General features: G+C 40.6%; 1 protein-coding gene across 1 annotated transcript in view; it reads left to right on the top strand.

The window, feature by feature from the left end:
• The window catches only part of NELL1 (neural EGFL like 1), a 537,948-nt gene that overhangs the window by 132,036 nt on the left and 392,540 nt on the right, over positions 1-13,372 (top strand). Inside the window, exon 11 of the mRNA XM_025199761.1 lies at positions 10,313-10,412. Coding sequence (XP_025055546.1) covers positions 10,313-10,412 — 100 coding nt within the window. The remainder of the gene's footprint in view (positions 1-10,312; positions 10,413-13,372) is intronic.

The raw sequence follows: 13,372 nt of genomic DNA on the forward strand, positions 1-13,372 counted from the left end.
TGATTTTGTTTAAATGAATTATGTAGCTCAAATGACAGTGTTAAGCTGGTATATTGCTTTAGGCATACATTGCATATGTGGCATCCATTGTCTTCAAAAGGTGACCTTGATATCACTGAAAACACATAGATGAAGCCAAACATGACATATTTAAGAATACAAAAATGTGTGTGAAATGTCTTACACAGTAACTCTCCATTTTGTCTGCTCCTTTGGGGTACTGTACAAGAGGGTCAGACTCAGATCCCAGCACATTGAATTAAAACTGAAATGGCTGTAGATTTATACTAGACCAACTGAAAGTATCTACCCCCTCCTATATTTTTATAGTTAAATATATGCTTGAGTGCTTTGCTGGAATGTCCTTTTCTCCTGTTAACAGAAGAGCAACTTCAGGTGAGTAATCCAGTTTCAGGCAGCTGATATTTACCTATGTATGTACTGTGTTTTCTTGAATCCAAGATGAGGATTTTTCCTGACAAACAGCATGGGAGGGGATAGGGGGAGTGGTAGAGGGACCTCCTTTTGGATTCAACAGGTGGCAGCTCAGCTCTGGCTTTAACCCTGAGTTTGGGGCTAAAGCTGGAGCTGAGCTGTAGCCTGCCCGAGGCCAGAGTGACTTGTTTGGCAGAGGAAGGGGCTTGCTGGTGGAAGGAGACCACGGGATGGGGGTGGGGGGAACCTGCACCCTGCCCCCCCACCCCTTGCCTGCCTGTGCCTGCCTTTTCCCTCTGTTACCCCATGCAGCCTGCCCCTCCCCCCCCAAACTCCCTTCTCCCCTCCTGCAGCTGCCCCTTTCTCCTCTTATATTCTGCTCAAGCTCTGGTCCCTACACTCCCGACCTGGCTCGGCTGGGTGGTGCTGCTGCTTCTCCCTGGCTTGACTGGGATGGGGCCAGGGCAGGGCTACACTGCTGCTGACTGTCCTGGAAGAGCAGCGTAGCAGCAGAAGGTAAGAGGAAGGGAGGGTGGGGAGTAGAGGTGGGGCATGAGCGTGGAGTGAGACTGGTGGCAGGTCAGACACAGACATGGTGGGGGGGCAAGAAATGGGAGTGCAGACACAGGCATTTGGTAGCAGGAGGTTAGAGAGGCAGGGTGTGGGGGGGACAAGCACAGGAATGGGGGGTAAGGGATGGAGGCTGTGGGGGGAACTGGTTGTGGGGGAGGCAGGGTGTGGGAGGGTGGGCACAGGCAAGGAGACAGGGAGCAGGAGCAGGCACAGGCACAAGCACTGAAGGGCATGTGACAGGGAGAACATCTCAAGAGATAGGTATGAGGTGACAGGGGTCAGGGGGGCAGGCAGAGAGGGCAAGGATCAAGGGAGTAGAGTACAGGGGTTTCATCATCTCCCACTGCTTTCCCTGCCACAACAATGGAGGGGGGAACAATTTTAAGATGTCCCTCTAGTAATTAGATTCTATACATAGAAAATTACAACACATTTTTAATGTTCTATGTGTAGAATCTAATTATTGGCGGGGGGGTCATCTTAAATTTGAAGTTGTCTTGGATTTGAGTAAATATGGTAATGGTTTCATTTACATTTTGTTATTTTCCAACATGCTGCAGAAAGTAGATAAATGTTGGAAAAAACTGTCCTTAACAAGATTAGTCCTAGAGAAGGAGAGAGAGTAGATTATGAAAGGCTGATGGCTCAGCTAACTCCGGCATATATTTTGTAAAATAGATTATGTGCATAATTTTAGGATGAATCGGTGGACAAAAAGTTATTTCAAATCCATTTTCCCCGTAGACTTAGTTTTTTAATAATTTTGTTGTTCTTCAACATCCCTTTGAATATATAGACAACAGGCTAAATTACTTTCAGTTCAGTTGTCAGAATGTGGTAACTACATTATACTTCTGATAAACTTGCCAAAGAAAGCAGGGGTTGCATAAACTATTGATGGATCTGTAAGCTAGAACAATAGTGGAAAATACAGCATTCGGAAGAGAGTATCTTTATATCACTATTGTACATAATTGTGACCATGATGCACAAAATAGCATTAGTTGTGAATTCATGAATGGAAATGGACAATAACTTAATGCAGACATGCTGTGAAAACAGTCTACTATGTAGAATGAGAATGACGTTATTATTATGATGATGCCTAGAAATCCACAGCAGGATGCTAGGTACTGTACAAGCTGATATGAAGGCAAGGTCCTTCCCTCGAAGAATTTGTAATCTTTGGGTTTGGGTCAATTTTGGATATCATATAAAACATGTACTGCAGAGATTCAAAGTGTCTTAGGAGTCCACAATGGCATATTGTAGATGGGGGAGAATAGGAAGATATTTATTTTAAATTGAATATACAGAAGAGGTCTATTTTCTTTAGGTGAACATGGGTAGCAATGCAAAATATCCCATACAAAACATCATATTTATAATTTATGACTAGAATAATGCAGTGAAGAAGATTAAAAATACCCAAATATCAGCCATTAACTGTTTCTATTTGAAACGTGTCTTAAATATACAGTGAAAAGAGCTTTTTGTATTTCACTTTTTGTGGAGGGAAATTGATATGGCAATACTAATTATCACTTTTTATATTTTCCCTGTAAATGGAAAGGTTGCTGTAGCTGTTTGTAACAACATTTTCTAATTGTGGCCTTAGTAACTGTTTTTTGAAGTTTGATTAGAGTTCTAGTGTTCACTTAAAAAAATAGGTGGACAAATTAAACCCACCTTCTTTGTACTATATTGTTTAAAAAGCAAGTGCTGCTGTGTGGGTCTAATTTCTGCATCAAGATAAGGTAGTTCCACCATTCAGGTGCCTTCATGGGGTTCTAAGCATGTGCCAAGTTCTATCCAACTATTTTTCCCCATAAACCCTTACTGTTACAGAGGGAACATTTGAGCATCTTCTTCTCCCCCAACATTACCCCTTTTACATTTACAGTTAGAAAACAAACTGTAAACTGCATATGCACATGCTCTGAAAACATCTTCAGTATAGGCAGACAGTGCTGGAAATTTTAAATTCAAATACATAATTAGCATGTACTACCTCAGGATATCTGATTGAACTCTGCCCGGGTTACCTGATGCTGTTGCTGGGACTTGTCAGCTGATTCTGTTTCCCAATGTTGCTACACTTAATCCACTGTTTCCTTGAATCATCCATGCTGTGCAGTATAGAGATGTGGCTAGGGCAGGTGAAAGGACAGTGTGAAAAGCATGGAGGATGTTATACCTCTAAGGCAGGTATGGGAGTGTGGAGTGAGAACTACCTATGTCATTAACTATCAGTGTTGATACAGACTTCTAAATAAATAAATAAGAAGCCTAGGTCAGATATTCTCCCCCACAATTCTTTGGTAAAAGCCAGTAAGGGAGTTTAAGGTACTAGTGTAAGGTGACAACATTTTTCATGTCAGAGATTGATGTGGGTGTGGTGGCTTAAAGAAAGCGAAAATAGTTTGCAAGGTTGTACATGGATCTAGTTATGTGCATGGCTTGTGTATGTCCTTAAGCAAGTTTAACAGATTTTTAATTTAAATTTTTGAGTTGGATGGAATTAATATAATAATAATGCCGGATTCAGATAGATCAAAGCTTCTCTTTATCAGGCAATGAGCAGATTTTTTTATTTCTGAAAATTAATCCAGACTAAAATGGGATTTATGATGGTACATCTTCTTAACCATAAGCACTTAAGTTATTGATGGACAGCTGTTCACATGCTACCAGCTGGAATCTCACTCACAAACACTCCAGATTTAATGTACAAAGCCAGATTGACGAAATTAGCACTTGGGTGCCTCCACAAAAATATAAATGGACTGGTGCAGCTTGCAGAACTTCACCTTTCTGCATTCACTGGAGGAGATCTGTAGCCTCATACATTTCACTTATGAGACAGCCTGGCCCTTTTGGAGTCAAAGGAAAAATTTTCCTTGACTTCAGTGAATCCAAGAGTTTATTCCTGGGGTCTGTTGTTTCCTGGTAACATGTCCTTTTCCATCACCACTAGGTGTTGTCAGGTCTATTCCCAAACTGGTTTAACAATTGGCAAGAATGGATCTGAAGACAAATCCTTATATAACCTTTAGGAGTAAGCATCCAAGTTGGTGATGGTACTATAAATATCTGTATAGACAGACTGTAGATAGACAGACAGGTGGCTCTAAATTTTGTGACAAGAGAAGCTGTGTCTTTAGCACTGATATAGATGTGGAAGTAGTTTAGCTTTATATTATGGGATAAGATGAATACTGTACCTGAACGTTCTGCTGAAATGATTATCAGTTGAAAAATTAAAAGTGGTAATATTCAAAATGTTATCATTAGATATTTGATCTCTTTTTGCTAATATAAGGTGTGAACCCCACATTGGAATCAAGTGAATTGTATGGAATCAAACAGGAATCCAAGTTACAATAGCAAAGATGAGAAGGGAACCAAACACATGTGCCATAATTTTTATTATGTTATCAAGCGTGATAGCATGTGCTAACCTCCTGAGATGAACAGGAACAGTTTACACCTTTCTTTAAACAGACATTTCAGGCTGTTTTCAGATGATGGTACTGAACTCATCTGTAGTTTGGAGAATTACCTTTGCAACCATAAGGAATTTAATTTTATTCAAGGTTAAAGCTTAGATTCCAGATTTAAATTATGCAAAAGGAGGTGGATTTATGTAACAGTTGAAGCTTACCAATTTATACTAGCAAAGAATTTAGCCTTTTGACTCTGATTTCTATATGAGAAATCATGGACTCTGTGACTACTCTGAACTGAGTATAACAAATGCAGTGGTATCTTTCTAACACAGCCGGAAGCAATAGTTCTGAGAAGTGTGAACTGCTCCTATTTATCTCAGTGGATTAAATCTGAAACCTAATGAAAATAATTTGTATCAATGGAGCAATCAGTGTACAGCAGTGGGGATTTTAACCCACAGAGTGCTTCAGCAAAATGCTTTGGAAGATATTTTTTACCAAACAAATTAACTACTGGATATACTACATTCTTTTTTTAAAGGGGCAAAGTCATGAAATATTAGGAAAAATTAGAGAACTAAAATTTTCCTGACATAAAGCAACTGAGTTTATATTTAACCATGTCTCTTTTTCTGTAACTCACTAAAGAAGACAGGAGCTTGGTTGGAATTGGTTTTGAGGTTTTTTTTTCTGTCTTGACTGACTGACTGATTTGAGTTTCATAGTCTCTTGATTTTTCTTGCTATCATTTTGACCTGTCTTCTTATTGTCAACACTTCCTGTTGATACAGTGATATACTGTAGCCTTTCTGCTGTAAATATTTTGTCCTGGCCTAAAAAAGTGGAGAGTTACAGCTCATGCTCTTCTATCTGGGTAGTTTGATAACAACGATAAAAAAGGATGATTCAGTGTGCTTGGTTCTCTTCTCCCATTCGCTGCTTTAACTAATTGATTCCTGTGTAGGACTCCTGCTTTGCACCATTAAAAGTGAAATTAGAATCAGTCCTAGGGTCCTTTAGCCTGACTTGTTCTCATGTGGACACCTGGACAATAAGATGGCATGTTCTCCTATAGGGAGCATCCTCTGGCAGAAAGCCCTTCCTCCTTGCTTCCACTGAAGCATTTGTCTCCTGATATTTAACAAGGTCACTGGGCAGTGCACCTCTGTGCCAATAAATTGTAATTGGGTACCAGAGAGAAATAGATAGGCTGTTTTCAACCTTTGGGTTGCAGATCCAAAGGTAATGAACAGCAGTGTTTGGGTGAAGGGCTGAGGTGCCCAGAATTTCTTATTTCCTGCATCTGATAGAGTAAGTTTACTTATTCATTTATAAGCCCTGCCAGCTGTCACACCTTGTGAGTCACGTACACCATCAGTCAGTTCCCTAAAATCATGCGGCTGATGAGAAAATCTTTGGAATAATAATAATAATTGTCTTCTGCTTGCTTAGCTTTTAGTACACTTTGATCACATTTTCAAGTTTTCCCCTGCAATTGTGGTAGAAGACTACTTTTCTTTAAAACGAAAGCTAAAATTCTCACATAATCTCTTCATTTAAGCTTTCAAACTTCTGTGGCATTAAGGAAAATAAATAGCAAAAGGTTCACAATAGAACTTTAAGAGTTGGCAACATTATAGATAACCTTGTCCCTTGATAACATATCATGCCCCAGACTGCATAAAGTCAACTTGACTCTGGGAAGCTGGATTACTTGGCTCAGAACTCTGCTGCAGCCCTTTGAGGCTGTAGTGACACCTGTTTTACCAAGCTGCCAGGTGACTCCTCTCCCTTCCTCTTTGGCTTCTCTATCCTCCTTCACACTTCTCAGCCTGCAGGGGGCCATAGAAGGGGAATCAGGTTGTGAGGCCTTGTAGTTACAGGAGGTGAGGAGCTAGTGAAGGAATGGAGGAAGTGCTGTGAGGAAGTAGAAGGGGGTAAAGAGGTTATTGGGAGACAGGATCTAAAACATGAGCTTGAGTGAGGGAAATGAGTTGCTATTAGGTCAGGAATCCAATGAGGGATTTGAATTTGAGGTGATCTCAAGGCTGCACGTATGTGTTGAATAGAGTTTATGCCACACTGCGGATTACCATCAGCCTTTCCCTGCATACATTCTCTCCAGCAACTTCCTGGACCAGCAAGTGCATCTCTTTCAGACTCTCACGGGTTAGGTTATCCTCAAGATGTCTCTGGCTCCTAACACATCCCTCAATCCTGAGGGCTTAAGTGGCAAGGATTCCACATGTCTTCTCATTGCTCAGGGGACTGTCTAATTTTTAAAGGTCCTGGAATGGGAAGATGATGTGATATGTGTGTTATTTGATAGTGTGGAAATTGAGGTCTGGACGCTATTTCTTTCATACTACTGGGGCCAGATTATCATCCTTCTTTGTGCTAGCTTTGGTTTTTTTTTTAGTTTTTATTTTACCTATCTTATGTGCTGGATATGAATCCAGAATGCATACTAGGGTGATAAGTGAATTCTAAATAAAGCAGATAATATAGATAAGTTGGAAGACATATTTCAGAAATGAATAACTATTTGCAGTGTTTCACTTCTGGGGTAGATAAGATTATTTGGGTAAATCTGATATATTTTATTAGACCAACTCAAATAGTTGGAAAAATTCATCTTTGCAAGCTTTTGAGTATAAATACCCTTCATTAGGCTGAGGAAGCATCTGCAGATGGTATGTGATCTTCCTGGATGAAGTGTTAAAGCAGCCACAGGCCAGTACATATGCAAGAAAGCCATTCAGTTAAAATGTAAATGAGGTTGTCACTTGGTGAGAGACAGATGTGGTAGAAGGGGAAGGAATGTAGTGGTAGGCAGGGGATTGGGGGGGGGGGGGGGGAAGGGATGGGGAAGGGAATGAGAATAGCTGATAAAAAATGGAGAGTTTACGTGGGGAGTCAAATGTTAGGCAGGTTATAATGTGTCATAAATCCAAAGTCTATATTTAGTCCTTGATTTTTTGTATCTAGTATATTGATGAAGTGAAGTTCATAGGCTTATATTTGAAAGGTGTTTTGTAAATTCCCTTTGAGGATTAGAACTGAGAGATTGGAGGGAGAGTGAGAAATGTGCCCTCACAGGTAATTGGGTATTCTTGTCTTGATAGACAGACAAATTCTTGATAGATTTTCGGTGTGTGTTCATGCTGGTATGCAGTTGTTTTTTGGTTTCTCCCACATATTTTCCATCAGGACATTTAGAACACAGGATGAGATGTTACGTTTCTGGAGGGACAGATGTAAAATCCAGGAATGGTGATGGTTCTTTTCTGGGGTATAGTAATTGTGGTGGTGGTGGAGATGTGCTGGCAGGCTTTACATTTCTTGTCATGGCATGGTCTGGATCCATTCGGATCCATTTGGGCCACAGGAAGTTTGCCTCTGGTGATGAGGTTGGCGAGGTTCAATGCTTGTTTAAAGGCGAGGATGGGTGATTCTGGGAAGATCTCTTTAAGAATTAGGTCTCCTTCTAGTATGGGTTGCAATTGTTGGAGGATTTTCCTCATAGGGAGAAAAATGTCATAACCAGTGGTTTGCGATTCATGGGTTTTTTTCTTCTGTACTGCAGAAATTCTTCATGTGGCATCTGTGGGGCTCTTTCAAAAGTGTGATCTGTGTCTCTAGAGGAGTGTCCTTGTTGAGTGAAGGATCTTTTGAGATTTCATAGTATCGTAGTACTCAGGGTCGGAAGGGACCTAAACAGATCTTCAGGTCCGACCCCCCCACCCCAGGCAGAAATGGGTGCTGGGATCATATCACTCCAGCCAGGTATCTGTCCAGCCTCATCTTAAAGACCCCCAAGGTAGGAGAGAGTATCACCTCACTTAGGAGCACATTCCAGAGCCTGGCAGCCCTAACTGTAAAGGTGATGATCATGAGTGTTCGCCTCAGTGCAAATTTGGTGGTACTGGAGGGCTTGGCTATATACTACAGCTTTCTTGGTGTGTCTAGGGTGATTGCTGGTTCGATTTAGATATGTATGTTGGTCTGTGGGTTTCTTGTATAACGTGGTCTGTATTTTACCATTCTGGATAGTGACCGTCGTGTCTAAAAAGTGAATGTTGGTATTGGAGTATTCCAGAGATAGTCTGATGGAGGGTGATGCATGTTGAATTTCTGATGGAAATCAATCAGATTGCAGGTTTTCAGTCCAAATGATGAAGTTATCGATATAGTTTAAGTATAGCAAGGGTTTGATGGTGCGGTCCTTGAGGAATTTTTCTTCCAGGTAGCTCATGAAAAGGTTGGCATACTGTGGAGCCATTTTGGTGCCCATAGCTTTGCCCATGGTCTGTAGGAAGTGTTGATTATTGAAAGTGAAGTTGTTGTGTGTGAGGATGAAGTGTATAAGTTCAGTAATATCTTTGAGTCTGTACTCTGAATTGTAATCTTGCCCTTGTAGATATGTAAGGCAGGCTTGAATGCCATCCTGCTGTGGCATGTCGGTATATAGGCTAGTAATGTCTATGGTGGCTAGGAGGGTATTGTGGGAAGGTGGTCTGTTTTTTTAAGTTTTTGTAGAAAGTCTGTTGCATCTTGGACAAAACTCATTTTTTGGCTGATAGGTTTTAGGATTGCTTTGATGAAACCTGATATTTCCTCAGTGATGGTTCCATGGCTGGATATGAATAGGTTTGCCAGGATTCCCTTGTTTGTGGATTTTAGGGAGCATGTAAAAAGTCCCTGGGTTGGGTAGCGAGGGGATCAAATTTTGTAGTTTTTCTTGCCTTTCTGATGGAAATGATTTGATGGTAGTTTTGAGTTTCAAGGTGAAAAGGAGAGTAGGATGATCCTCTAGTTTTTTATAGTAGGTGGTGTCAGAGAGTTGTCTGTTGGCTACTTTTATGTAGTCTTCATGGATAAGGATAACTATAGCTCTTCTTTTATCCACTGGTTTTATTACTACTTGGTGGTTAGATCTTAGGCATTCTATGGCCCTTCTCTCTGAGAGAGAGGTTGTTATGGTGATGTGTGTTGTTGATTATTTTATTGTTCATTCTTTCTCTGAAGCAGCGGTCAAGGTTTTAATTTTGTCCACTGTGAAGTGTGCAGTCTGATGTTTTTTGTGGGGTTGATCTTTTCCTCGGGGGGTGTCAAAGGTTGAAGTGCTGTTGGAAGTACATTCATTTTGGTTGTGGAAATATTCTTTGAGGCGAAGTCATCGGAAAAAATGCTTCTAGTTCTCCACATCGAAGTGTTTTTATTAGGGTGTTTTTTCTGAACCCTGTAGAGAGGCTAGATTTTTCAGCTTTGGTAAGTTGTGTGGAGAGATTGATGCTATTTGAGGGTTGGTTGCTTCTTTCTTGCATCGAGTTTGAGATTGGAATGTTGTATGGTTTCTGACTTATGGAGTGTCTGACTTAAGGAGGGTCAACTAGATAATTAAATACAGTTGGCCTACGTTTACCTCATGCCCTTGTGAATACCGAGCTACAGTATCTGTCTCTTTTGTAATTTGCTTATGACTGTGGTATATATGTGGAATATGTAAAATAAAAATTAACAATGAAAAACAAGGCTTGTATAAAGCAGGATGACAATTGGTAATAAAAGATCTGGAGCAAAACATGCTGATTTTGCAAATGTTCAGGCAGGTTATAAGGAGGGAGAAGTAGTTTTGCAATTTTGAGTTCGTGCAATGTGTTTCTTCTTAAACTGCAGGAATAGAAATGTCCAAGTAGATTAAGTTTAGATTTGATATTATGGTGTAAAAATGAATTTATCTTGCTCCCTGTCAGCTTATTACTGTTGTTATTAAAGATTGCCTGAGTTGTAGATTAAAAATTGTGTGATCCTTGCCATCACATACATTTTCATTGGTGTCCATCTTTTTCCAGAATGGAGTTTTAGTAAAAGTAACAGAGACCTGTCCACCATTGAACTGTTCAGAAAAAGACCATATTCTTCCAGAGGGCCAGTGCTGTAGCGTCTGTAAAGGTAAGCAGGGGAATTTATGTTCTTGGGAATGTATGTCCTCAGTACAGTTTTGGGGTATGCGCTAATATCTTTAATTATGACAGAATAATAGCAAGGTTACAAGACCTGAAGAAGAATGTCTTGGATTTGAAAGCTTGTCTCATTCAATCCCAACTATACAGTTAATTCAGTAAAAGATACCACCCAAAGAAATACTTGCCTCTTCCATAATTCTGGAATAATCACAGCTATAACATCACTCTAATGCTACCATTTAATTAATGAGATATTAGGTACCCACATAACCTGCACCTGTAATTAGTCTTCTGAATAAACCAGTCTGTACTATTTTGTTGGGACAAAAGATTACCAGAGTCAAGGCAATAATTATTGTTCTGGATGAAGGAGAAAGAAGGTACCAGACAGTCTCTCCTGTTACCTACAAGGCCTAGTTGTGAGATAGATATTTTTAAAATAGAGGTGTCCTGAACTACAAAGTTAGGATCTGAACACCTAGGGTTCTAGGCAGTTTATGTTCAGAATTTGGAGCTGGTTCATTGTAGTGGGGTAAGAGTTAATGTGAAGCGAAGATTTTAGTCCAGAATCATGTTTTGAGGGTGCTTGGATATGGGTTTGTTTTGTCAGATTATTTGTTTAAGGGAAACTCTATGTTACTTAGTTAATGGAAAACTTTATATTATGTATAACTATATCTATCTGTCATCTGTACTTTCTATCTGTATAGCTATATCTTGCAAGATCAAGGGCTTAGTAAATATTTAATTAGTGTGTGTGTGTAATTAAACATTTACTAGGGTCCTGACCTTGCAAGTATCTCCATGTGCTTATAGGGGCCTGCATATTTGAAGTAGATTACTGGATCGGAGCCTAAGAATATAGATATTAATTTTTTAAGGAGTTTCTAGAAACATCTGTAACTATTTAAGCTAGCAGTGAATGTTGCTGCTTCCTCCTTCAGAGAGGCAGCTGTCTTAATGATACTTCTTAGCAGATGGCTTAGTTTGGTGATGTGTGGTGTAGCCGGGGAAAAATTAGCTTCATTACCTAAAAGTATTTGAAATCAGAGAGCTTCAAAGTTCATGAAAGTTAAAAAGATAAAAGTTCTGTAATCATACAAGGCCCTCAAGCCCCCAGAGCAGCTGCCAACAGTGTTTGGAGAGTATGAGCAGCTCAGGCTGCCTTTACTCTCCTACCAGAGAGTGATTGATTGAGTGAGTGAGAGAGTGGGTGATTGCTTAGGATCCTGTAGCATTTTTTTATGAGACTGAATTCTGCTTTCATTTTTTAATAGAAAGATTACAGGTAAATTTGAAGAAATGAAATACTATAGTGCAGTCATTCATAGTTGGTGTATTAATTGAAAACCTAAATGGAATATTGTAGCAAATAATGAAGGATGAAGACCTACACACAATAATTTACCTTTGTCTTTTAGGAAAAGACATTTGTCTGGGATACTTCTAAAATAAATAATGATCAGTTGGGTTTTCCTGTGGACATTTCTTGGTAACCAAGGAAGTTGTTGAGTGTTACTTATAATGTAATGCCAAATCCGTCAGTATATAGTTGTTAACCTGTAGAACTAGGTCTTCACTTTTTCAAATCTTCATCAATTTATATTTTCATTAGTATTATAGCATGGAGTTTATAGAGTTCATAGTTGTTAGGGTTGGAAGGGACCTAATGTTGGCCTGTGGGGTCAGGCCAATGCTCAGGATCTCAATATTGCGCTGTTAGACAGGAGGGCGTGGTGTACAATTGCACATGCACACATAAAAATCAGTTAAACACACATACACTCACTAGCTGCATACACACCTACTAGGCATACATACTCACACTAGCAACTCAGATACATACACGTTCAAAATAACCAGTCTAGGTTTATGCACACCTGTCACCAGTTTAAGCCCATACATGCTACACACACCAAATTTAGACAGAATCAGTTACCAACACCTGCATATCTAATACACATACATGGATTACTAATTCATATACCACACACACACAATGTGTGTACCACCCACCTACACATACACACAGTTGAGTTCCTGAATTGGGTGTTGTGATGTGTATGTATGTATGTATGTGTTTGGTGTACTTGGGATACCTGGGGAATGGTTAAGGTAAGAAAGTAGAAGTGTAGGGAGTGAAAGTTGCTGGGAGTGAAAGTCACCAGGATCGGGATTAGAACCAGTAGACTAGAGGGCTGAAGAACTGAGGCTCGGGGGTAACTTTAGGTTAATTGATCTTAATTGATTAAAAGACAACTGCCCAAAGCCTGCAAAACAGGGGAGTGATGCAGGCACAGAGGCTGGGACTGGAGCCAGAGCTACGGGGGAGCTGAAAAAGTAGGTGGGGAGAAGGAAAATGGGACTGAGGGAAAGTGTGGGTGTTAAAGAGGGGCTCTGGGTGTGGTGAGCCAGAGGATGGCTCTGGGGCAGCTAGAGAAGTTGCAGGGAGCAACAGTAGGTGCTGGGAGCTGGAGAAAGGCTCCTGCTGCTGGAGAAAACTGCAGGACAGCTAAGAGGAGCTGGAAAGCTGCAGGGGGGTGGGGGAGGATTACAGAAGGTGTGGGGGAAGCCTGAAAACAGAGAGACAGACAGCAGAAAATCACAGGAAAAGCAGCAGGCAGCAGGGCAGCAGGAAAGCAGAGAAAGGCAGCAGAAAGTCACAGGGAAAAGGCAGTAGGAGCAGGGGGAGAGCAGAAAATCACAGGAAAAGTGGCAGGAGAGACTGAAAGGCAGCAGTGAGCCAGAAGCAGGAGAGGGAGAAATGAGACAGAAGTTAGAGGGGCGAGGAGCAAAGATTGGAGCAGGGCCAAACCATAGTAAAGCAAAACCCAACTTAGGGGTCCACATATCAGTTTTATTACACAGACAACACACTACACAGCCCCATGAAGTTATTGGTTCTCACACACACACACACACACACACACACACACACACACACAC

Source organism: Alligator sinensis, unplaced genomic scaffold, assembly GCF_000455745.1.
Source record: "Alligator sinensis unplaced genomic scaffold, ASM45574v1 scaffold442_1, whole genome shotgun sequence".
Lineage (NCBI taxonomy): Eukaryota > Metazoa > Chordata > Crocodylia > Alligatoridae > Alligator > Alligator sinensis.